At 47.8% G+C, this 24,596-nt stretch overlaps 2 protein-coding genes across 2 annotated transcripts in view; one reads left to right on the forward strand and one right to left on the reverse strand.

Moving 5' to 3' along the window:
- The window catches only part of endouc (endonuclease, polyU-specific C), a 39,843-nt gene extending 37,069 nt beyond the window's left edge, over positions 1-2,774 (reverse strand). Inside the window, exon 1 of the mRNA XM_038780553.1 lies at positions 2,690-2,774. Coding sequence (XP_038636481.1) covers positions 2,690-2,700 — 11 coding nt within the window. The 5' untranslated portion in view covers positions 2,701-2,774. The remainder of the gene's footprint in view (positions 1-2,689) is intronic.
- Positions 2,775-2,909: 135 nt separating this feature from the next.
- LOC119954869 (NADH-cytochrome b5 reductase 3-like) overlaps positions 2,910-24,596 on the forward strand; it is a 44,232-nt gene continuing 22,545 nt past the window's right edge. The window contains exons 1-3 of the mRNA XM_038780475.1: positions 2,910-2,983; positions 15,998-16,126; positions 22,241-22,313. Coding sequence (XP_038636403.1) covers positions 2,963-2,983; positions 15,998-16,126; positions 22,241-22,313 — 223 coding nt within the window. The 5' untranslated portion in view covers positions 2,910-2,962. The remainder of the gene's footprint in view (positions 2,984-15,997; positions 16,127-22,240; positions 22,314-24,596) is intronic.

Raw genomic sequence — 24,596 nt, forward strand, 5'->3', positions numbered from 1 at the left:
TACAAGTTAACTTCCCTCATTGATGGTCACTGCTTCCACTACTCTCCAGGGCAGCAGGTTCCAAGTCACAGCCCCCCCTGCCTCCTCACAAATCTGAGAGATACAAAAGAGGCCAGAGGGGAAATTTCTTCACACAGAGGGTGGTGAGCATCTGGAACAAGCTGCCAGAGGCAGTGGTAGAAGCGGTACGATTTTGTATTTTAAAAAGCTGGTCGCCAGTTACATGGGCAGGGTGTGTATAGAGGGATATGGGCCAAATGCGGGTGAGTGGGACAAGCTCAGTGATAGAAACTGGGCGGCATGGTCAGGCTAGGCCATGCTGTAAACACCTATGACTCAGGGTGTCCACCCGCCCCACCTTTTTACCATCAGTCAATGGAAAGAGCTTTTATTTGTCTACAAGGTTATGACAGCTTTAGAGAATATAGATCTCGATCAAACTATCCTCAACCTCCTTTAACCCAAGGAGAACAATCCCACTGTCTCCATTTTAATGGAGTGAAGCCAGAGTTGGATAACGGAGTGGAGGTGGAGGGAGAGTTGGGTAACGGAGTGGAGTTGGGCCCGGAGTGGAGTTGGAGGGGGAGTTGGATAAGGCAGTGGAGTTGGAGAGGGAGTTGGGCCCGCAGTGGAGTTGGAGGGGGAGTTGGAGGGGGAGTTGGGTAACGGAGTGGAGTTGGAGGGGGAGTTGGGTAACGGAGTAGAGTTGGAGGGGGAAGTTGGGTAACGGAGTGGAGTTGGAGGGAGAGTTGGGTAACGGAGTGGAGTTAGAGGGGGAGTTGGGTAACGGAGTAGAGTTGGAGGGGGAGTTGGGTAACGGAGTGGAGTTGGAGGGGGAGTTCGATAAGGCAGTGGAGTTGGAGGGGGAGTTGGGCCGGAGTGGAGTTGGAGGGGGAGTTGGGTAACAGAGTGGATTTGGAGGGGGAGTTGGATAAGGGAGTGGAGTTGGAGGAGGAGTTGGATAAGGAAGCGGAGTTGGAGGGGGAGTTGGATAAGGAAGTGGAGTTGGAGGGGGAGTTGGATAAGAATCATAGAATTTGCAGTGCAGAAGGAGGTCTTTCAGCCCATTGTGTCTGCACCTGTCCTTGGAAAGAGCACCCTCCCCAAGCCCACACCTCCGCCCAATCCCCACACCCCTGCCCCAACCCCACACCCCTGCCCCAACCCCACACCTCCACCCCATCCCCGTAACCCGACCTAACCTTTTTTCGACACGAAGGGGAAATTTAGCACAGCCAACCCACCTAACCTGCACATCTTTGGACTGTGGGTGGAAACCGGAGCACCCGGAGGAAACCCACGCAGACACGGGGGGAACATGCAGACTCCGCACAGACAGTGACCCAACCTGGGAATCAAACCCAGGACTGTGGAGCTGTGAACAACTGTGCTAACCACTGTGCTGCGATGGGGAGTGGAGTTGGAGGGGAGTATGGATAACGGAGTGGAATTGGAGGGTAATTGGGTAACAGAATGGAGTTGGAGGGGGAGTTGGATAGGGGAGGGGAGTTGGGTATGAGGGGGAGTTGGGTAACGAGGGGTAGTTGGGTAACGGAGGGGAGTTGGCGGGGGTGTTGGGTAACGGAGGGGAGTTGGAGGGGGAGTTGGGTAATGGAGGGGAGTTGGGTAAAGGAGTAGAGATGGAGGGGGAGTTGGGTAACGGAGGGGGAGTTGGGTAACGGAGGGGAAGTTGGGTAACGGAGGGGAAGTTGGGTAACGGAGGGGAAGTTGGAGAACGGAATGGAGTTGGAGGGGGAGTTGGATAGGTGAGTGGAGTTGGAGGGAGAGTTGGGTAACGGAGTGGAGTTGGAGGGGGAGTTGGGTAACGGAGTGGAGTTGGAGGGGGAGTTGGGTAACGGAGGGGAGTTGGATAACGGAGTGGAGTTGGAGGGGAGTATAGATAACGGAGTGGAGTTGGAGGGGAGTATAGATAACGGAGTGGAGTTGGAGGGGAGTATAGATAACGGAGTGGAGTTGGAGTGGAGTATAGATAACGGAGTGGAGTTGGAGGGGAAGTTGGGTAACGGAGTGGAGTTGGGTAACGGAGTTGGAGGGGGAGTTGGGTAACGGAGTGGAGTTGGGGGGAGTATGGATAATGGAGTGAAGTTGGAGGGGAGTATGGATAACGGAGTGGAATTGGAGGGGGAGTTGGGTAACGGAGTGGAGTTGGAGGGGGAGTTGGGCCCGGAGTGGAGTTGGAGGGAGAGTTGGGTAACGGACTGGAGTTGGAGGGGAGTTGGATAACGGAGTGGAGTTGGAGGGAGAGTTGGGTAAAGGAGTGGAGTAGGAGTGGAGTTGGAGGGGAGTATGGATAACGGAATGGAATTGGAGGGGAGTTGGATAACGGAGTGGAGTTGGAGGGAGAGTTGGGTAAAGGAGTGGAGTTGGAGGGGAGTTGGATAACGGAGTGGAGTTGGTGGGGAGTATGGATAACGGAGTGGAGTTGGAGGGGAGTATGGATAACGGAGTGGAATTGGAGGGGAGTTGGATAACGGAGTGGAGTTGGAGGGAGAGTTGGGTAAAGGAGTGGAGTTGGAGGGGAGTATGGATAACGGAGTGGAGTTGGAGGGAGAGTTGGGTAAAGGAGTGGAGTTGGAGGGGAGTATGGATAACGGAGTGGAGTTGGAGGGGAGTATGGATAACGGAGGGGAAGTTGGATGCCGAAGTGGCTCTGCGCTCGGTCACTCACCCCGATGCCATGATCCGCTCCGGCTCCGACGATAACACAAAGTAACCGTGACAGGCACTCGCTCCCTCAGCCTTCACTCCGCCCGCCCATTGGTCCGCCCGCCTGTCAATCCCCGCCGACCGACAGGGGGATTGTCCAATTGGAGAGAGGAGGCGGGGAAGCACACAACCAATAGGTACGCGGATGGACGGGGAAGGGCGACCAATGAGGATAAGGCTGTTGGGCGGAGCCGGGGTGTGGTTACTTTGTGTCCGGATTCTTGGAGGAGAAACAATGTGGAGCGGACTGATCAGGGTAAGAGAGGGATAGTGGCAGACGGAATGGGTAAGAAAGAAGGTGGAAGTAAATGGCTGGGGTGCGAGAGGGAATGAGGGAGAGGAGAGGAGAGGAGAGGAGAGGAATGGAATGGAATGGAATGGAATGGAATGGGAGGGGAGAATTGAAGAGATAGAGAAATGTTGAGATGGGGGTTGGGGAGAGGGAATGATGGAGGGTGAAACAGGAAGAGTGGAGGGGGTGGAAGGGTTGAAGGAATACATCCATTGGAATGTGAGCTTCGCTGACATTTATTGCCTCTGTTCCTAATTGTGGGATGAGGAGAGGGGAAAAATTGAGATGAGGTCGGGTTGACTGGGAGATTTAGTGTATGGGCACTATATTGCTCACTGACAGATAACTGTGGCTGGGGAATTCAATGTTCGAGTGTTCTGGTTATATCCAGGTTATGGTATAAAATAGGCCCCTGATCCCCAGTCTTGCGTTGACTAATTCTCTCTCTTGAGCAGGTGGAAAGAGTGCCTCTATCAATGCTTTAGGTGACAGATTGGCTAGATCTGCTGCAGCATGAACAGTCTCCACCCAACCTGGCCTCCGACTGCAGCTCCTGGCTTTGGAAAGTCTGACACAATCCATTGGCTCGGAGCCTGGAAGTGCTAGTTTTACAAACGAGCAGGATTGGCAGTTTGTAGCTTCCTGACTGATACATTTGTCAGCTGTGGCTCTGTGGGAAGATTCTCCTGTCTGAGTCAGAAGGTGTTGCTGTTGCTGACCCAGTTCTGCCCTCACCCCTACCCCACCCTCCCAGTTCCATGATAGCATTTCCCCGTCCTCACTTTTCACCCCGCCGTCCATCGTGTTCGAAGGATTATTCTCTGCCATTTTGGCACTCCAAAATGATGCCACCACTAAATGCAACTTACCCTCACCTTCCCGTCAGCATTCCTTATGGTCTGCTGCCTCTGTGAATCCCTGGCCCTCTCCCCCATCACCCCTAACACCGCAGCCCCATCCCATGCAATTTTGAAGATGTAGCATCTTCTCCTTTACCTCCTCGCAGTCAAAGGCCCCAAAGACTCCTTTCAGGGGAAGGAGCTTGCACTTACCTCAATTTAGTGTACTGTATTTTCTGCTCACCATGTGATCTCACGAAGGTGACAAAACGCAATGCAGGTGGCTGCTTTTCGGAACACCGTTGCTCAGTCCGCAAGCATAACTTTGACCTTCCTGTCGCCTGCGATTTTAATTAACCATCTTGCTTTCATGTCCACGTGTCCGACCTTGTCTTCTCTGATGTTCCATTGTAGCCCAATGTAAGCTGGAGGAAAAGCACTTCAAATTTTGAAAAGGCATGATACAGTCTTTTGGGCTTAATGTTGGGTTCAAATTCAGACCATGAACGCACTCCTCCGTTTTGACTCTTTCCCCCCCCCCCCCACCAATACCTCCCCCTTTGTGCCATTTGTAACTTGTTTTGCTTTCACGAGTGCTGACCCTTACTAACACATTCTGCTATCTTACCTTTATGTCACTATTAACTTGTTTTTTTTACCATTAACACTCCCTTAGTCCTGTGTCCATTACTTCTTTGTCAATCCCCCCCGAGTTCCAACCTACCCCTGACCTTCTGCTCCACCTTCTCTTCTCTTCCCCCCCCCACGTCTAACTATATAATCCATCACATTTCTACCCCTCTTCAGCTCTGAAGAAGTTATATGGACTCAAAAGGAACCTATTTCTCTCTCCACACATTCTGCCAGCCCTGCTGAGTCTTTTCAGCATTTTCTGTTTGTACTTCAGATTTCCAGCATCCATGGTATTTTGCTTTTATTTTAGTGGGGTGAGGGATCAAATATGGGAAGATGAGATAAATGGAGTATATGAGGCAAAAGAGCAAAGTAAGAATAAGGGAAATGATGAGCAGTGTGTGGCAGGAAAGGACAGAGTACAAACCTAAGACTGCACCAGTTGATAAGGCTAAAGGTTGCACAAGTAGTTAAAACAAAACCGAACTAAAGGTTCTGTATCTGAATGCACATACCTTTCAATAGAAAACAGATGAATAGATAGTATGAATAGAATTAAGAATGTATAATCTGATAGCCATTATCGAGGCATGGTTGCAGGATGACAAAGACTGGATTCTAAATGTTCAAGGTACTTGATATTTAGGAAGGACAGGAAGCTTAAGTAAAGGTGGGCGAGGCGGCCGGGGAGTGGTGGGGGAAAGAGTTAATTAAGGATGACATTGGCACTGTAGAGAGAGATGACGTTAGTTCTCGATCAAGATGGAGAATCAGTTTGGATAGAGTCGGGTGGTTACATGCTGGTTAGCACGGGTGCTTCACAGCGCCAGGGTCCCAGGTTCGATTCTTGACTTGTATTGATACACGGATAGGGTGGAGGTGTGGGCTTGGGTAGGGTGCCCTTTCCAAAGGGCCAGTGCAGATTGATGGGCTGAATGGCCTTCTGCACTGTAAATTCAATGAGATGAGAGATCATAAATGTAAGAAGTCTCTTGTGCGAGTGTCTTGTAGGCCCACTAACACTAATGACATTGGAGGAGAGGGTATACAAGAAGAAATAATGAGAGCTTGTGAGAGAAGTATGGATCGAATCATTAATCCACATAGATTGGGCAAAAGGGTAACCCTCTTACAGCAGCATGTTTTAGCACCAAACAGAGAGCAGGCTATACTAATTCTGGTATTGTGCAATGAGACAGGATTAATTAATAACCTCTTATTGAAGGTGGCCTAATGTAGCAATCATCGTAATATGAATGAATTTCACATTTAGTTTGAGAGAGAGGAATGGATCTAAGTTTTAAACTTAAATAAGGGCAATTTTGAGGCCATACAGACACATCTGGCTAAAGTGAACTTGGAAGTTAGGTTAAGGAATAAATCGGCTTCCGGTTGCGGCTATGACCAGCTAAGTCGCACATTTGGCAGCTCCTGCGACAAAGGTGTTTAAGGGCCGATTGGAGGGCCCGACGGTACTGTAAAGACGAATCCCGGTGGGGGAAGGCTCCCTGAGGAGAGTGAGACCAACTTTATGGTCGGTACTCGGAGTGGGGCGACAAAAAAAGCGGCAGCAGCTCCCCGAAAAAAGCGGGGGAAGAGGACCAAAATGGCGGCCGGTGGCGCACTAGAAGATTGGAGAAAATGGGCGGAGGAGCAGCAGGCCGCTCTCCTCCGGTGTTTTACGGAGTTGAAAGTGGAACTCTTAGAGTCTATGAACGCGACGACCACAAGGCTGATGGGGGCCCAGGCGACCCAAGAGGCGTCGATAAGAGAGCTGCAGCAGGAGATGACTGCAAGGGAGGAGGAGGCCACGGTCCTCGTGGGAAAGGTGGAGGTGCACGAGGCACTCCACCTGAAATGGCAGAGCCGCTTTGAGGAGCTGGACACTCGAATTGAGGCGGAAGAAACTTGAGGATCCTGGGCCTAGCAGAAGGCCTGGAGGGGCCTGATCTCCCGAAATATGTAGCGGAGATGCTGAGCTCCCTGATGGGAGAGGGGGCCGGTCCATCGCCTCTGGAGCTGGAAGAAGCATATCGGGTCATGGCTAGGCGGCCGAGGGCGAACGAGCCCCCGAGGGCGGTGCTGGTGCGATTCCAGCGTTTCTGTGATCGGGAGAAAGTGCTGAGGTGGGCCAAGAGGGAGAAAAGCAGCAAATGGGAGAATTCGACGGTGCGGATATATCAGGACTGGAGTGCGGAGGTGGCAAAGCGGCGGGCCCGGTTTAACCGGACGAAGGCGGTGCTGCACGCAAAGAGGATCAAGTTCGGAATGCTGCAGCCAGCGCGCTTGTGGGTCACCTACAAGGACCAGCACCATTACTTTGAGACCCCAGAGGAGGCATGGACTTTTGTTCGGGAGGAAAAGCTGGACCTGAACTAGAACTTGGGAACGCCGGCGGTCGAGGCCGCCCGAGTACCCTTGACTGATCAAGTGGCCATGTCTTTCTTAGGCCAGGTCGGAGCTTGGTTAAAGTTGATGGATCGTTTGGTTTCTTTGAAACTTGTGTTATGGGGGGTTTCTTTGTTCCTTTTTGTGTGTCTCTTCCCGTTGCCAACTTCCCTTAATTATTGTTGTTGTAGGGGGGGCTTTTTTACTGTTTTTTGATCTGTTCTTTAAGGGTTATGGTTACTGTTCTGTTCGATGGAGGGTGATGGTTAAATACGTTATTATTGGGTAGTTATTTAGTTATGCAGGCATAGTTATGTATTTATGTATTTATTTGAGATTTGTTATTTATATTGTTATATTGTTAAGTTGGGGAGGCGGGACGGGGGGGGTGCAAGTTGGTTATGCGGGTTTTCTTTTTCTCTTTTTTCTTCCTCTCGTTTTAAGGGGGCTTTTTTATGGGCTTGGATGGGGACGGGGTGGAATTGAAGTGGGGGGGGTAGGGTGTGGCCGGGCGAAAGCGCGGGCTTTCCCCTGTTTCCCGCGCGCGGGACGGGGGAAGGGGGAGGAGAGAAGAGTGGGGTGTGGCCAGCAATGGCGGCTTTTCCCGCGCTGAAGTGGGGTCAGAGAGGGATGGCAAGGGGGGGGGGAGGGCCCCTCCCCCCCACATCGGGAGGAGTCGGAGTGTGGCAGGGGCAGCCGGGTCAGCGAAAATCAGCTGACTCTCGGGAGTACGATGGTGGATACACCGCGGCTAGGAGGGGTCCTAGCCAGGGGGGGGAGGGGGGTTAGGGGGGGGGATACCGGGTTGCTGCTGGAAAGGCCGAGGACGGGAAGGGAAGAACGGGAGGAGAGGGGGGGGGGGGGGGCCATCGCCATGGGGAACGGGTCAGAAGGGGAGGGTCGACCCGGGGCGAACAGGGGACAGGACATGGCTAATAGACAGGGGAAAGGGACAGGTCGCTCCGCGACCCGGTTGATTACTTGGAACGTGAGGGGGCTGAATGGGCCGGTCAAGAGAGCAAGGGTTTTTTTCACACCTAAAGGGACTGCAGGCGGATGTGGCAATGTTGCAGGAGACTCACTTGAGAGTAGTAGACCAGGTACGCCTGAGAAGGGGGTGGGTGGGACAGGTGTTCCACTCAGGCTTGGACGCAAAGAACCGGGGGGGTGGCGATTTTGGTGGGAAAGAGGGTGTCGTTCGTGGCGGCGCAGGTGGTAGCAGATAAGGAGGGTAGGTACGTGATGGTGAAGGGTAGGCTGCAGGGAGAGAATGTGGTGCTGGTGAATGTGTATGCCCCGAATTGGGATGACGCGGGTTTTATGAGGCGCCTGTTGGGCCTCATTCCGGGTCTGGAGGCAGGGGGCCTGATCATGGGGGGGGACTTCAATACAGTGCTCGACCCTGGGCTGGACAGATCGAGTTCCAGGACGAATAGGAGGCCGGCAGCGGCAGAGGTGCTAAGGGGGTTCATGGAGCAGATGGGGGGGGTAGACCCTTGGAGATTTGGCAGGCCAAGGGCGAGGGAGTATTCTTTTTTCTCCCACGTCCACAGGGTGTACTCCAGAATAGACTTTTTTGTACTGAGCAGGGGGCTGATTTCGAGAGTGCAGGACACGGAGTACTCGGCCATTGCGATTTCGGACCATGCACCACACTGGGTAGAGGTAGAACTGGGGGAAGCACGGGACCAGCGCCCGTTGTGGCGCCTGGATGTGGGGCTGCTGGCGGACGATGAGGTGTGCGGAAGGGTCCGGAAGGGCATTGAGAGATATCTGGGCACGAACGACACGGGCGAGGTGAAGGTGGGGGTAGTCTGGGAGGCCCTGAAAGCAGTGATCAGAGGAGAGCTGATCTCCATAAGGGCACACAGAGAAAGGAAGGAGAGGCAGGAGAGGGAGAGACTGGTGGGGGGAACTTATAGAAGTGGACAGGAGATATGCGGAGACACCAGAGGAGGGGCTGTTGAGGGAGCGGCGCAGTTTACAGGCCCAGTTTGACCTACTGACCACTAGGAAGGCGGAGACGCAATGGAGAAGGGCACAGGGCGCGGTCTATGAGTACGGGGAAAAGGCGAGCAGGATGCTAGCACACCAACTGCGCAAGCGAGATGCAGCCAGAGAGATTGGGGGAGTGAGAGAGAAGGGAGGGAACGTAGTGCAGAAGGGGCAAGAGGTGAACGGGGTCTTCAGGGATTTCTACAGGGAATTGTACCAGTCTGAGCCGCCCAGGAGGAGGGGGGGAATGGAGAACTTCCTCGATAGATTGAGGTTCCCAAAGGTCCAGGAGGAACGGGTGGAGGGGCTGGGGGCGCCGATAGAGCTGCAGGAGCTAGTTAAAGGGATAGGCCAGATGCAGGCGGGGAAGGCGCCGGGGCCGGATGGGTTCCCGGTGGAATTTTATAAGAAGTATGTGGACTTGGTGGGTCCAGTGCTGGTGCGAGCCTTCAATGAGGCGCGAGAGGGGGGGGTTCTGCCCCCGACAATGTCACAGGCCCTGATCTCCTTGATCCTGAAGCGGGACAAAGACCCTGTACAGTGCGGGTCCTACAGGCCTATCTCCCTCTTGAATGTAGATGCCAAACTGTTGGCAAAGGTCCTGGCAACCAGAATAGAGGATTGTGTGCCAGGGGTAATCCATGAGGACCAGACGGGGTTCGTAAAGGGACGACAACTCAACACAAATGTCCGGAGACTGTTGAATGTGATTATGATGCCAGCAGTGGAGGGGGAGGCTGAGATAGTGGTAGCACTGGATGCGGAGAAGGCATTCGATAGGGTGGAGTGGGAATACCTGTGGGAGACGCTGGAACGGTTTGGGTTTGGGGAGGGATTTATCAAGTGGGTGAAGCTGCTGTATTCGGCCCCGATGGCGAGTGTGGTTACAAACGGGAGGAGGTCAGAGTATTTTGGGCTCCATCGAGGTACCAGGCAGGGATGCCCCCTATCCCCCTTACTATTTGCATTAGCGATCGAACCGTTGGCGATGGCACTGAGGGGTTCAGGGGGGTGGAGAGGACTGACAAGGGGAGGGGAGGAACATCGGGTATCACTCTATGCGGATGATTTGTTGTTATATGTGGCGGACCCGGAAGGGGGAATGCCGGAGGTAATGGAAATACTAGCGGAGTTTGGGGACTTTTCGGGATATAAATTAAATGTGGGTAAAAGTGAGGTCTTTGTGATTCACCCGGGAGATGAGGGGGAGGGAATTGGGCGGCTCCCCTTTAAGAGAGCAGTAAAGAGCTTCAGGTACTTGGGGGTGCAGGTGGCAAGGAACTGGGGGACCCTCCACAAGCTGAACTTTTCAAGGCTGGTGGAGCAGATGGAGGAGGAGTTCAAGAGGTGGGACATGGTACCGCTGTCGCTAGCAGGGAGGGTGCAGTCAGTCAAAATGACGGTCCTCCCGAGGTTCTTGTTTCTGTTTCAGTGCTTGCCCATCTTTCTCCCCAGGGCCTTCTTCAAGAAGGTAACTAGCAGCATTATGGGCTATGTGTGGGCACATGGCACCCCTAGAGTGAGAAGGATTTTCTTGGAACGGAGTAGGGACAGGGGAGGATTAGCGCTACCCAATCTTTCCGGATACTACTGGGCGGCGAACGCATCGATGGTGCGCAAGTGGGTGATGGAGGGGGAGGGGGCAGCTTGGAAACGTATGGAGAGGGCGTCCTGCGGCAATACAAGCCTGGGGGCGCTAGTAACGGCACCATGGCCGCTCCCCCCCACAAGGTATACCACGAGTCCGGTAGTGGCGGCCACCCTGAAAATCTGGGGGCAGTGGAGGCGACACAGGGGGGAAGTGGGGGGTCTGATGGCGGCGCCACTGAGAGGGAACCACAGATTTGTCCCGGGGAACACTGGCGGGGGATTCCAGAGCTGGCACAGGGCGGGCATCAGGCAACTGAGGGACATGTTCATAGAGGGGAGGTTTGCGAGCCTGGGAGAGCTGGAGGAGAAATTTGAGCTCCCCCCGGGGAACACGTTTAGATACCTGCAGGTGAAGGCATTTGCCAGACGACAGGTGGAAGGATTTCCCTTGCTTCCCGATAGAGGGGTGAGTGATAGGGTGCTGTCAGGGGTCTGGGTCGGAGAAGGGAAGGTCTCGGACATCTACAAAATAATGCAGGAGGTGGAGGAGGTATCGATAGAGGAGCTGAAAGACAAGTGGGAAGCGGAGCTGGGAGAGCAGATAGAAGATGGGACATGGGCGGATGCCTTAGAGAGGGTCAATTCGTCGTCGTCGTGCGCAAGGTTGGGCCTCATCCAATTTAAGGTGCTGCACAGAGCCCATATGATGGGGACTAGGATGAGTCGGTTCTTCGGGGGTGAGGACAGGTGTGTTAGGTGTTCGGGAAGCCCTGCGAACCATGTACATATGTTCTGGATGTGCCCGGCACTGGAAGAGTTCTGGGAGGGGGTGGCGGGGGACGGTATCGAGAGTGGTGGGAACCAGGGTCAAACCAGGGTGGGGGCTAGCGATTTTTGGGGTTGGGGTGGAGCCAGGAGTACAGGAGGCAGGGGAGGCCGGAATATTGGCCTTTGCGTCCTTGGTAGCTCGGTGAAGGATCTTGATTCAGTGGAGGGACACAAGGCCACCAAGTGTTAACACCTGGTTAAACGACATGGCAAGCTTCATCCAATTGGAAAGAATCAAATTCGCCCTGAGAGGGTCGGTACAGGGGTTCTTCCGGCGGTGGCAGCCCTTCCTTGACTTTCTGGATCAGAGATAGGAACTGGAGGCCGAAACAGCAGCAACCCGGGGAGAAAGGGGGGGGGGGGGGGGGAAGGGAGGGGGGGGGGGTAGCAACGAAGGGAGCACGTCAGCGGGGGGTCGCGGGCAATGACTGCCCGAGGCCATCGGCAGAAAGGGAAAAAACGGTTTGGTTGCTAGACTGGTAGCGCGGGGGGGGGGGGTGGGGGGGGTGCGCGCGGGGGAGGGCGTGGGGAGGATTTTCCAGGGGGGATTTGTTGTGTTATAATTTAAAATGTAGTAGGGGTAAATGTTTGTATCGAAAAATTTCAATAAAAATTATTTAAAAAAAAAGGTTAAGGAATAAATCAGTAGGGAAACAATGGCAGATATTTAAGATATTTCAGAATACTCTGTAAAGGTAAATTTCAGTGAGAAGAAAGACTAAAGAAAGAATACACCATCTGTGGCTAACTAAGGTAGTTAAAGATGAGCATATTAATCCACAAAACTGGGTGGCATGTAAAAGATTGGACAGAATATAAAGAACAAAAAAGAATAACTAAAACATTAATAAGGAGTGATAGATTAGAATGTGAGAAAGCTTTTAATGGAAAGGTCACCCTATCCAAACCCACATATCCATGTATCAATACAAGTCAGGAATTGAACCTGGGACCCTGGAGCTGTGAGGCAACAGTGCTAACCACAGTGCTACCATGCTGTCCAACGTTTTGTATCTAAATGATCTTTCCACAGAACTGTTCTGTAGAAGGATCATTTAAATACAAAGTGTTAACGCTGTTTCTGTCTCCACGGATGCTGCCAGACCTGCTGAGTTTATCCAGCATTTTCTGTTTTTCTTAAAATTTCAGATTTCCAGCATGCACAGTATTTTGCTTTTAGTTTGATTCAACATCTAGCTCACATTTCTGTCCTCGGCCTGCTGCAACGTTCCAGTGAAGCTTAGAGCAAGCTCGAGGGATAAGCACCTCATCTTCTGACTAGGCCCGTTGCAGCCTATTGAGCTCAAGGATTCCAGACCATGAATTCTCTCCCCCATTTTTGACTCTGTTCTTTTATCTCGTGCCACACTGAATCTTGCTCATCATGTTTTTGCTTTTAGACAGAGCTGTTCAATATTCTGCCATTCACACATTGTGGAAAAATGCTTGGTTATTTGCGACAACCATTACCACTCCCTTTGACTTTTACTCCACGACAAAGATGCCATTTTATCTCTCCTGTCCTCTACCCTATTCCAGACGTTTCCTTTTGTTCCTCCTTCTCTTCCTGACCTCTTTCAACAGTTTAAAACCCGTCACCTTCCTGCCTCTAGTTCAGAAGAGTCATTTACAACTTGAAATGTTAACTCTGTTTCTTTCTCCATAGATATTGTGAGACCTGTTGAGTATTTCCAGCTTTTTCTGTTGTTGTGCCATACGATACAGTCTGTCCGAATGAAAACAGAAAATGTTGGAAAATCTCAGCAGGCCTGACAGCATCTATGGAGAGAGAACAGAGCTAACGTTGAGTCTGGATGACTTCATCAGAGCTAGAGAGAACTGGAAATAGGATGAGATTTATACTGTTTTGGTGAGGGTGGGTAGGAAGTAATAAGGGCTGGATGGAGGGCCAGTGATAGGAGGCTATGGAGAGATTGACAAATATATGTTGTGAACGAAAAGACGGAGTGTATATGGTGGTTATCATGGCGCAGAAGGGTGCTGATAGTGGCATTCTCAGTAATTTGCTTCTATCTTAGTCGGTCTAAATGTTCTCTTTTTCTGTGGTGTAGATTTTGTGGTTGTTTGAGGTTAATGTCCTTGGACAGGGAGAGTTCAGGCTCCTAACTTGGATAAACGTGGAGCGACATTAGATGTGGAAAGGATTTTTATGCAGGGTTGTTGACTCTCTGGACAAGTTGCAGGGCCACATACTGATTGAATATTCATTGCAAAAATTCAGAAAGGACCAAATGACTTCATTGCTGCCCCTGCGATCCCTATTAAACTTAATTTTTAGAATGTTAGCGTTGCCAGGCTCCCTGTAAATCAGGGTATCTGCGATCTCCAGAAATCGGTTTTCCTCACACCCTGGAGGTTGGAGAGGCACTTCCCAGATTTTATTCCTCCTGAATTCCCAGAATTTTCTTTCTTGCAACGTATGGCACAGAATCAGGTCGTTCAGCCGCCTGATCCATGCTAGTGTTAATGCTCTGCACAAGTTCCTCCCTCCCTACTTCACCTCATCCTATCAGCATTTCCCTCTGCTTATTTCTCCCTCCAGTAAATACTTGGATATCCCATGAATGTATCTAAACTATTTATCTCAACTGCTTCCTATGAGAACAAGTTTCATATTCTCATCACTCTGGGTGAGGAAACTTTCTTCTGAATTCCGATTGGGTTTATTAATGACTTTTGTTACAAATGTTTTGATATCCCTCAAGGGATTTTCCCCCAAATTTCTTTATGGTTTCAGGAATACAAAGAGGCAGATTTTAGTACATTTTATCACTCAACAACACCAAAATTAAGTGATCTGACGCTTATTTTGTTGCTGTTTATAGGAGCTTGCTGCATGCAAATTAACATACGCAGTTCCTATATCACAGTAGTATCTACATTTAATAAAATACTTCATTAACATAAGGACATGCTGGAGCACCATGAGATTGTGAAAGGTGCTATATAAATGCAAGTCTGCCTTTTGATTTAATCAACGGGTGGAGAAAGTTATACAGCAGAACTTATTCCGATCATAAAAGTCACTAAGACATGAGAAACAACTTGTCTGTCATGTGACTTGGGAGCCGAGTGCAGGAGTGATCTCAGGGTTGTTTTGGGTCATTTGCTTTTCTTGTTATACCTGAATGGCTTGGGTTTAAGTGTAGGGCGAATAATTTACTAAGTCAGTGACAACACAGTAATCAGTGAACAGGACGGCAGACTTCAGGAGGACATGGGCAGACAAATGGCAGATACAGTTTAAGATGGATAAGTGTAAAGTGATACACTTTGGGAAGAGCAATGTGGTGTGGCAGTATAATCTAAATGCAGCTATTTTGAGAGTGCAAGAGCAGAGCGATTTGGGGGTGGGCGCATGCATATTCACATCTGTGAAGGTGGCAGGATAAATTGATTTGCCGATTTTGAAAACCAATGGCATGTTTGACATTGTAAATAGTTGAATTCGAAGTCAGACAAAATCTTTACTAAAGAATCTCTGGTCAGATCTGAACTGGACTATTGTGTATTGTTCTAGGCACAACTTTAGGAAGGTGTCAAGGTACTGGAGAGGGTATAAATTAGGTTTGCCAGGGATGTAGGATTTGTTATGCAGTGAGGGGGGGGGGGGGGGACTGGGATTCTTCTCTTTAGTGCAGAGGGGGTTATGGGGAAGTATTCAAAATCATGGTTTATTATTTGAGAGTAAATGAGGAGAAACTGGTATCTCCGGTAAGGGGGTGGGTACCAGATGTGAAAGGTTTAAAATAGTTGGCAAAGGACTAGAGAGGAAATGTGAAGACATTTCTTCATATAAGTTCACGAGATAAGATAAAAAGATATCGGAATATTAGAATTGCGTCTGCTCCGCCATTCGATCATGGCTGATCTCATCCTGGCCTTAACTTATCCGTCCTGCCCATTCTTCATTACCCTTCAACCCATTACCCATTAAAAATCTAACTACTCAAATTTACTCACTGTCCCAGCATCCACTGCACTAGAGGGTAGTGAATGCCACAGATTCACTATCTTTTGGAAGAAGTAGTTTCTTCTCAACTCTGTCTTCAGGATAAGAGGCAGGAAATTTAAACAATGATCTCTTGTTCTAGAATATCTTCACGTAGAAGTGTTAAGATCTATAAAGCACTTCCTAAAAGGTTGGTAGAACAGAATTATGTGGGAACTTTTAAAAAGGCAATTAAACATATTTGACGAAGATCAATTTGCAGGGTTGATAATGAGATTTAATGATACAACTCTTTCAATGAAGCAGGCAAGGCTCCACAAAGGGCCAATAACATCTCTCTCTCTCCATTAAAGAGAGCCCATTGATTATATAGTTTGAGGGCATCACACCACATCCAAGTGTGCGGCAAGGTAAGGAGGCAGACTTCCAGGAACTACCACAGCCAGAATGAGGTTTGAGCCTGTAGCTTGGCATTGTTCAGAATCACACTCTAGCTAACCGACCCAAATACAGGGAGAATAGACTGAATGACCCAAATAGAAATGCAAATGACTAGCGGATGCTGGAATCTGAAACAAAAACAGAAAATGCAGGACAATTTCAAGAGGTCTGACAGCATCTGTGGAGAGAGAACGGAGCTACTGTTTTGAAGTATGGGTGACTCATTGTCAAAGGACTGAACAACCTCCTGTGTTGTAAGATTCTTTAATGATATCTCTTTCCATTTTCCAGGTGTTTGGCTCCTTTCTGAGGTCGCTGGTTGACTTAATTCTAAAGCTATTTCAGTTCAAGGTTAAAGGTCCACCAATCACACTTGAGGACCCAAACACCAAGTATCTATTGAAGCTGATCGATAAAGAGGTGAGCGATGGTATGAGCTTGCTGTGAATTGACCCGAGTCACCATAGCTGTAATTCAAACTAATTGTGTTGTTGTTCACTCAACTTTTCAACTTCAACCACGATGCTGGATATATTGACCGGTTAAGGGCTAACAATCAAAGTTTTTCATATTTTGGAAAGGCAGGATTTTCAGTGAATATAGAATAGCAATGAAGTGTTATGAGAAGAAATCAAAGCTTGCCTTCTTCTGCAGATATCTTATTAAGATCGGCAAGATACACTTGAGCAAGAAAATAAGTAACTGGGAAAGCATCAACCGTGAGCATGTATAACCTTTAATAGTTAATATGATTAAATACAGGCAGATAGATGGTGGTGTGGTGAATGACGGAGCAGACTCGATTGGCCAAATGGCCCAATTCTAATATTTCTATATCTTATTAACTTATCTCATGAACTTCTGTGAAGAAATTTCTTCTCTAGTTCTTTTGCCAACTATTTTAAACCTTTCTCCAGAGGCCCCAGGGTAATGTTGTGGGGACATGGGTTCAAATCCCATCAGGGCAACTGGTGGAGTTAAAATTCAATGAATAAAATCTGGAATTTGAAGCTAGTCTTAGTAATTTAGGGAAGGAAATTTGCCCGGTGAAGGGTATATGAGGCTCCACACCCTCAGCAATGTGGTTGGCTCTTAACTCTCCTCTGAAATGGCCTAGCAGTTCACTCAGTTCAAGGGCAGTTAGGGATGAACAACAAATGCTTGGCCTTGTCAGTGCCACCCACGTTTCGTGAAATAATTTTTCTTTAAACCTATTCAATAAGAGTTAAATCGGGAAGTTTTGGTTGAGAAAAACAAGTTTGCAGTTACAGTAAACTGTCTTACGATCCCGTTTGATATAACTGGATGGGAATCAAAGGGGTAGCTCGGACTTTATCTACACTATACTGGTCACTGCAGTGTAAATAGACCACGTGTATTGTAAAAGGGTGCAAATTATTTATAACCTCAATTATGATTAATGCAATGGTATCATTGAAATGTATGATGAAAAATACTTGCCTGTCATAAATGAAATACTTCAATAAAAATAAAAAAAGCTGGACTGGAAGGTCCTAAAATGGAACCCTGGCTCAAAAGGCTGTAACTTTTACTTTTTTTTTATGTGAAGGAACAGAGTAAAATTAGTTTCAACACCAACATTTTTTTTTTGTTGTATGTGGAGAAAAAAAATGGATTATGATATAATACTCCTTTACTCTCCCTTAGCTTAACAATTACACACAGATTTTAAGATCATCACAGATTACAAAGTACGTTGAAAACTAAAATGGTCTCATGAACATACACAGTCCCTTTTATGTATACAAGATGACTGTGGTAAGATACACTCCTCTTTGAACCCAAGTGAATGTCTGTAGATTTCTCCTCAAAATCCCTGCAGGGTAATTCTTATACCACGAACCACCTTGTCTCACTGAACTTCGGCTTCCACAAGAGTGATTTCAAATTCCGCTTTCAAAAGTCACTTGTTACATCTTCTACATTACACTTTCCTCCGTTAAGCTTTCATTAAGGTTTTGCTTCCAGCGTTTATACCTCTCCCTTCAGGTTTCCTTGTTCTTAAAGGTTTTACACAAATTCAGAGATCCAGTCACCAATTTCCACAACTATTTCAAATACTATCTCCCAAACTAGTAATTTTTCACATACCTCAGTACTATTGCAGATATCTTTCTGACCCCTCCTGATCCAATCCCTTTTCAATTCTCTTTACTGACTACCTGTTCTGGTTCCCACTTTCCTCTGTTCCGTTGACACCAGAAGTGGAAATTTATCTGTTTCTCTGCTTTCCTTAACTAGCTGGACTTCAGATTTCTGGCATCTGTTTTATTTTTTCTAAATAAATTTAGAGTACCCAATTCATTTTTTCCAATTAAGGGGCAATTTAGCATGGCCAGTCCACCTAGCTAGCACATCTTTGGGTTGTGGGGGTGAAACCCACGCAAACACGGGGAGAATGTGCAAACTCCACACGGACAGTGACTCAGAGCCGGGATCAAACCTGAGCCGTGAGGCAGCAATGCTAACCACTGTGCATCTGTTTTCTTAACCATTTCGTCCAGCAAGGCTGCGAGAGATGTTCCCACTTAGCCTTCTAAAACCAAATGCTTCTAGAAGAGCTGTGAGAACTGCCTGCTGTATCACTGCCTGTCTCCAAGTGTGATCAGATTGGCTAAACTAAAACCTATAGCTTTTCTATTTCACAAGGTCCTGGTAGCTAAGCAACCACTGCTGGTTTATTTATTCTTCACGCTGTAACCCCTTCTAAATACAACAGAATCACATGTGAAATTGAAACCAACCCCCACACATACAAACACCTTGTCCAGCATGAATCAAATGTTAAATTAAACCTACTTATTTCTAATGTTTACAAATGCAAATATTGCTTTCCTAAAAATTGTTTTCTGGCACACTGCCAACTGAAATTTCTGATCCCTTAGTTGAATTTTAACAACCAGAAGCTATTACCAAGTTACTGTTGAGGATTACAGTAAAAGAAAGAGTACTGCTCTTTACTTCCTGAGTACTTGCATATTGTTGTGCTGTATTCCGTTAGTAAATGTTACTCTCCGTTAACCGGCAATTTTGATTAATGGACACGTGCTGCAGAATAACAATTCTGCTGCATAACTATTTTATGCAACTAGGTTTCTTTCAAAGGATTTAAGAACAGATATACATTGAGGTTTTATTAATGTCATGTCCATCTCGGTAAAATAGGTGTATAATAGAATGTGGATTTTTTAACAGTGATTTGGAAGGCTTGAAAGATCAAACGATTGGAGAAACCCAAAGCCACTTGACAGTAAAACCGATTGTCTCAACTGGGTATCAAGAAAAGGGGTTTTGGACAGAATCAATAGGATAAAAACTCTTCCCTTTAGCAAGGGTCGAGAATCAGAGAACACAAATTTAAGATGATTAGCAAAAGAACCAAAGGGAGGGAAATCTTTTTAAGCAGCAAGCTCGTTGTGGTGGAGGTAGATTCAATAATGGCTTTCAAAAGGGTATTTGATAATTACAGGCTTTGGTAAAAAAGGCAAGAGAGTGGGACTAGCTGAGTTGCTCTTGGGGTGGTACGGTAGCACAATGGTTAGCACTGTTGCTTCCCAGCGTCAGGGACCTGGTTTGATTCCCGGATTGGGTCACTGCCTGTATGGGGTCTGCATGTTCACCCCGTGTCTGCGTGGGTTTCCTCCGGGTTCTCAGGTTTCCTGCCACAGTCCAAAGATGTGCGGGTTGGGTGGATTGGCCATGCTAAATTGCCCTGTAGTGTCCAAAGGTTAGTTAGGATTACTGGGTTACAGGGACCGGGTGGAAGTGTTGGCTTAGGTAGGGTGCTCTTTCAAGGGTTAGTGTCACCTCGATGGGCCAAATGGCCTTTTTTTTTGCATTTGGATTACTGGGTTATAGGGACTGGGTGGAGGTGTGGGCTTAAAGTAGGGTGCTATTTCAAGGGCTGGTGTAGCCTCGATGGGCCAAAGGACCTCCTTTTGCACTCTAAATTGCATGACGGGCTGAAAGGCATCCTCCTGTTATGTAACCATTTCCCGATTCTAAAGCTGTTCCGCGTACTACACCGTGTGTCTCAAACTTATTCAAAGTGTGACCCATATATAAAAGGCAGTCGATCTTAACACTCATCTATAAAATGAACAAATACAAGCTATCTGTGATACTTTTGTAAACCTCACCCGTAGACAGCTTCACTCTGTGAACTTGGCTTTGTTAATGTTTACATGAAGCTTCTTATCAGAGTGCAGAGTATTTGCTAGCGAGTGAATGATTAACAGTTCAAGTTCTGTTACAGAATGAAAAAGGTTAAATTAACTCTGCTCCGTATACAATAATAGCAGTGTGCCTCAGTTTATGATTTTCCTATTGCAGAGAAACCAATGACAAATCATTGACTTTCTGCTTAGAGATGACCCAAAACAATTATTTTCACATACCAGACAGCCAGTTTTGTCCTTCATAGAACATACAGTGCAGAAGAAGGCCATTCGGCCCATCGAGTCTGTACCGACCCACGTAAGCCCTCACTTCCACCCTATCCTTGTAACCCAATAACCCCCCTAACTTTTTTTTGGTCACTAAGGGCATTTTTATCACCTGCACGTCTTTGGACTGTGGGAGGAAACCGAAGCACCCAGAGGAAACCCATGCAGACACGGGGAGAACGTGCAGACTCTGCAGAGGTAGTGACCCAAGCCGGGAATCGAACCTGGGACTCTGGCGCTGTGAAGTCACAGTGCTATCCACGTTGCCCACGTTTAGAGTTTGGTTTCATTTTGACTGTCGGGTTTCACAAGCACACTAAGCAGCATTTGGCAATTTATTATTGGCTATAACTGAGAAAGCTCTGGGATTTTTTTCTGCCTTTCTCTCCTATCTTCTAAGTAACCGCCAAAGTCGATTCAGTAATGCTGTACAATAGATGTCAATCTCAATAATTTAAAAATTTCGAGTACCCAATTCTTTTTTTCCCAATTAAGAGGAATTTATTGTGGGCAATTCACCTACCCTGCACACCTTTGGGTTGTGGGGGCGAGACCCACGCAGACACTGGGAGAATGTGAAAACTCCACACGGACAGTGACCCAGGACAGGCATTGAGCCTCGATTCTCAGCGTTGTGGGGCAGCAGTTCTAACCACTGCACCAGAGTGCTGCCCCAATCTCAATGTTAACTGGCTCTTGGGAAACCTAAGTTATACTGCCCTTTGCTCTTACCCTTTTGGTAGCGAGGGGAAGGCGAGTGGACTCTTTCAGGTTCAAGATGGCTCATCTGGGAATGAAGTTTGTTGCTAATCTGATAGCTGAGTCCAGCCAGGTGTTAATGCATAAGTAGCCTGGAGTCCTGTGGGATGGACTTCCACATGGTCTTGGGATCCCTTCCTGACTTCGGGTAACTCCTCAAATTGATGATTGGCATGATTTGTTTATTCTTTCATGGAATGTGGAAATTGCTGGCAAGGCCTGCATTGATTGCCCATCCCTAATTTCCCTTGAGAAGCTGGTGGTTAGCCACCTTCCTGACTCATTGAGGTCCTTGTAGGTGCTGTTGGGAAGGGAGTTTCAGGATTTAGATTCAGCGACTATAAAGGAACGGCAGTATATTTCCAAGTCACGATGGTGTGTGACTTGGAGGGGAACTTGCACATTGCTGCTAACACGAACGCACCCCCTGCCCCACCTCACAAAATGATATTGTCCCTCCCTAGTAATTGTTCATCAGAACGGCCCCAGGACCTGAAAACAGGTTGCACACACCAGACTTAATTCTCTTGAGTATTATAGGATCAAAGCTCAATATAATCAGTTTGTTCAAAATAAAAAAAAAACTATTTGATTGGGTAAACAATTTCCCCCGGCAGAGAATGCAGCATAAGGGGGCACAATATTCAAATTAGAGCTAGATCATTGGCAGGTGATTTCACAAAAGGGGTTTGGAAATCGGGTGTGGGGGGCGTTGTGTGTGGGTGTTTCATTGGGGGCTTTCCCCTTCTGTCTGGGTTTGTTGTAGAATTAATTGGTAGAAATTGTGATCGGTATCATGTGAGTTAAGGAAGTTTCTTTCTTTTTGTCCAGTAACATGGGTGGCATAGTTGGTAACACAGCTGCCTCACAGAGCCAGGAACTGGGTTCAATTCCGGCCTCGGGTGACTGGGAGAAAGTGCAAACTCCACACAGACAGTGTCTGCGTGGGTTTCCTCCAGGTGCTCCGGTTTCCTCCCAAAGTCCAAAGATGCAGGTTGGATGGATTAGCCATGCTGAATTGTCTCTTAGTGTTCAAATGGTTAGATGGGGTTGCGGTCTGCGGGTGAGTGGGCCTAGGTAGGGTGCTCTTTCAGAGAGGGTCTAGGTAGGGTGTAGACTCGATGGGCCAAATGGCCTCCTTCTGATCTGTAGGGATTCTATGGATTTCTGTGGACACTTAACATTCCTAACACCAATTGGCTCTATTCTGTATACCCGATTTAGATAAATGCTGTGTGGAAATTATACCTGTTGGGGGGTGATGATGATGTTTTGAAAGTAAACGTATTTATATCGTTGTTCTTCTCAGATTGTTTCCCGTGACACTCGGAGATTCCGGTTTGCACTTCCTTCTCCACAACATGTTTTGGGTTTGCCAATCGGTGAGTGTTTATCAGATCCTCAGTAATGTTTGGAAATGTGAGCTTGTGTTTTCTGTAAGTCCAGCAAGAAAATGAAATGAAATGAAAATTGCTTATTGTCACGAGTAGGCTTCAATGAAGTTACTGTGAAAAGCCCCAAATCGCCACATTCCGGCGCCTGTTCGGGGAGGCTGGTACGGGAATTGAACCGTGCTGCTGGCCTGCCTTGGTCTGCTTTAAAAGCCAGTGATTTAGCCCAGTGTGCTAAACCAGCCCCCAGGCAGCCAGGCCTTTGTTTCCCTGTATAGAGTTTTTTCCTGATCACTTGCTTGATTTTTTTTAAACAATTCACTCCTGGGATGTGGGCATCACTCGGTAGATGAGCATTTATTGCCCATCCCTAATTGCCCTTGAGAAGGTGGTGGTCAGCCACCGCCTTGAACCGCTGCAGTCCCATGCAGTTTTTAAAAAGCCATTTATTGTAGGTGAACCTATTGCACCTCCTCTGATAACATTGGCTTTCCTGGGAGTAACTTGGGGGAAGAGGGTGCAGAGACGTGGCAGCAGAGAATTGGGCTGTCGATTCAGTCCCATGAGTCTCCTGTTGGGCGAGGTGGGGTTACATTAAAGTGACTCCCTGAAAAATCAGGCCATGTGTACGTGGTACAGGTTTGTATCCCTCAATTTAACTGAGTTGAAATAGTGTGTATGGAAAGTTACAATTGATACTAACTTTTTCTTCATGCCTATATTTTGATATGTCAGATTAAATTTACTGCTCCCGGCTGTGGTATGGTTTTCATGGTGAACAGCAGCTGCGACTTTAAGCCAGCAGCTGTTCTGTTATTAGTTACCACCCACTTCCTGAGATATTCTAACTCATCATCACGTGGTTCCTTTTTCAAAGAGTACAGAAATTCCGTTGTGTCGTTGCAGCAGAGTAGTTAGGTTTCGGCAGGATTCTGAGTTAGACTTCAGTGTCTTGTCCAGCTCCGGGCTCGATTGCCAAGTTCGTAAGAGAGTGAATGATTGGCCTCTTCAGGAACGATTGAAACTCCTTGCACCTGTAGCCAGTTAATGTGATTAGTGAATATGGACATACGAAGCAGGAGTAGGCCTTTCAGCCCCTTGAGTCTGCTCTCCCATTCAGTAAAATCATGGCCTCGACTCCACATTCTGTCTGACCCCCCCCCCCAAATAACCTTTTAACTCTCTTATTAGTCAAGAATCTATCGACCTCCGCCAAAGATTTTGAATGACCCGGCCTCTGGCTGGGGGAGGAGTTACAATGATTCGCAACGCTTGAAGAAAAACATTCTCCTCATCTTCGTTTTTAAAGAGGAGATTTAAAAATGCTTATTTTTAAACTGTGCCCTCCGGTTTTAGTTTTTTTAATGCGCTATGTAGCAGTTGTCCATCAGTGTCCAAGGTTAAACAGCGAACCATGTAAGGTTGGGAGGAGAATTTTAAAATCCAGATGTCTCTACTCGTGTTTGTTTATCAGTTTGTTTATCTTTGCTTCTGCGAGCATTTATCTATATTTATGTAGCACATGCAAATGCAAGCTCCTGCTGGAGAGTTTCTGATGTGTACTGGTGATGGGGCAATAGTTGTTTGGAGTGTTTCTGTTTTCTAAAGAGATATTTTAATCATCCCTGTGAGTCAAAGTATGTTGTAATGAATGTAAAATCTGAGTTCACAGCAAACAGATTGTCACCCCCACCCTGGAACTGGAAGAGTTTTTATCTTTATTTATTTATTGAATAAATTTAGATTATCCAATTATTTTTTTCAATTGGGGGCAATTTAGCACGGCCAATCCACCTACCCTGCACATCTTTTTGGGTTGTAGGGGTGAGAACCACGCAGACAATGCGCAAACTCCACACTGACAGTGACCTGGGCCTGGCATCGAACCCGGGTCCTCGGTGCTGTGAGGCAGCAGTGTTAACCACTGCGCCACCATGCCGCCCTCATGGAATGGGAGAGTTAACAGGAACACATCACCTGAAAGCCCAATCTTCAGCAATGAACTATCTGCGCTGCTTGCACGCGAGTGTGCGCTAAGTGTTTATCTGAAGAAAATCAGCCTTCAAGGCCAGTAACTCAAGCGGCCACTAGGTTAATGTGGGACAAGGTGACACACATCAGAACAGCTTTCTTTTTAAAGGAGGAGTTAAATTGCAGCTTGACTTGGTCCATTTGCCCTTGTACAGTGCAGTACAACACCAGACCAGAGCTTGTATTCCCTTTTTGCCTGATTTCCTTCAGAGCTGATCAATCAATGGTGCTTTCAAAATGACA

This window comes from Scyliorhinus canicula, chromosome 20 (assembly GCF_902713615.1).
Source record: "Scyliorhinus canicula chromosome 20, sScyCan1.1, whole genome shotgun sequence".
Classification (NCBI taxonomy): Eukaryota; Metazoa; Chordata; class Chondrichthyes; order Carcharhiniformes; family Scyliorhinidae; genus Scyliorhinus; species Scyliorhinus canicula.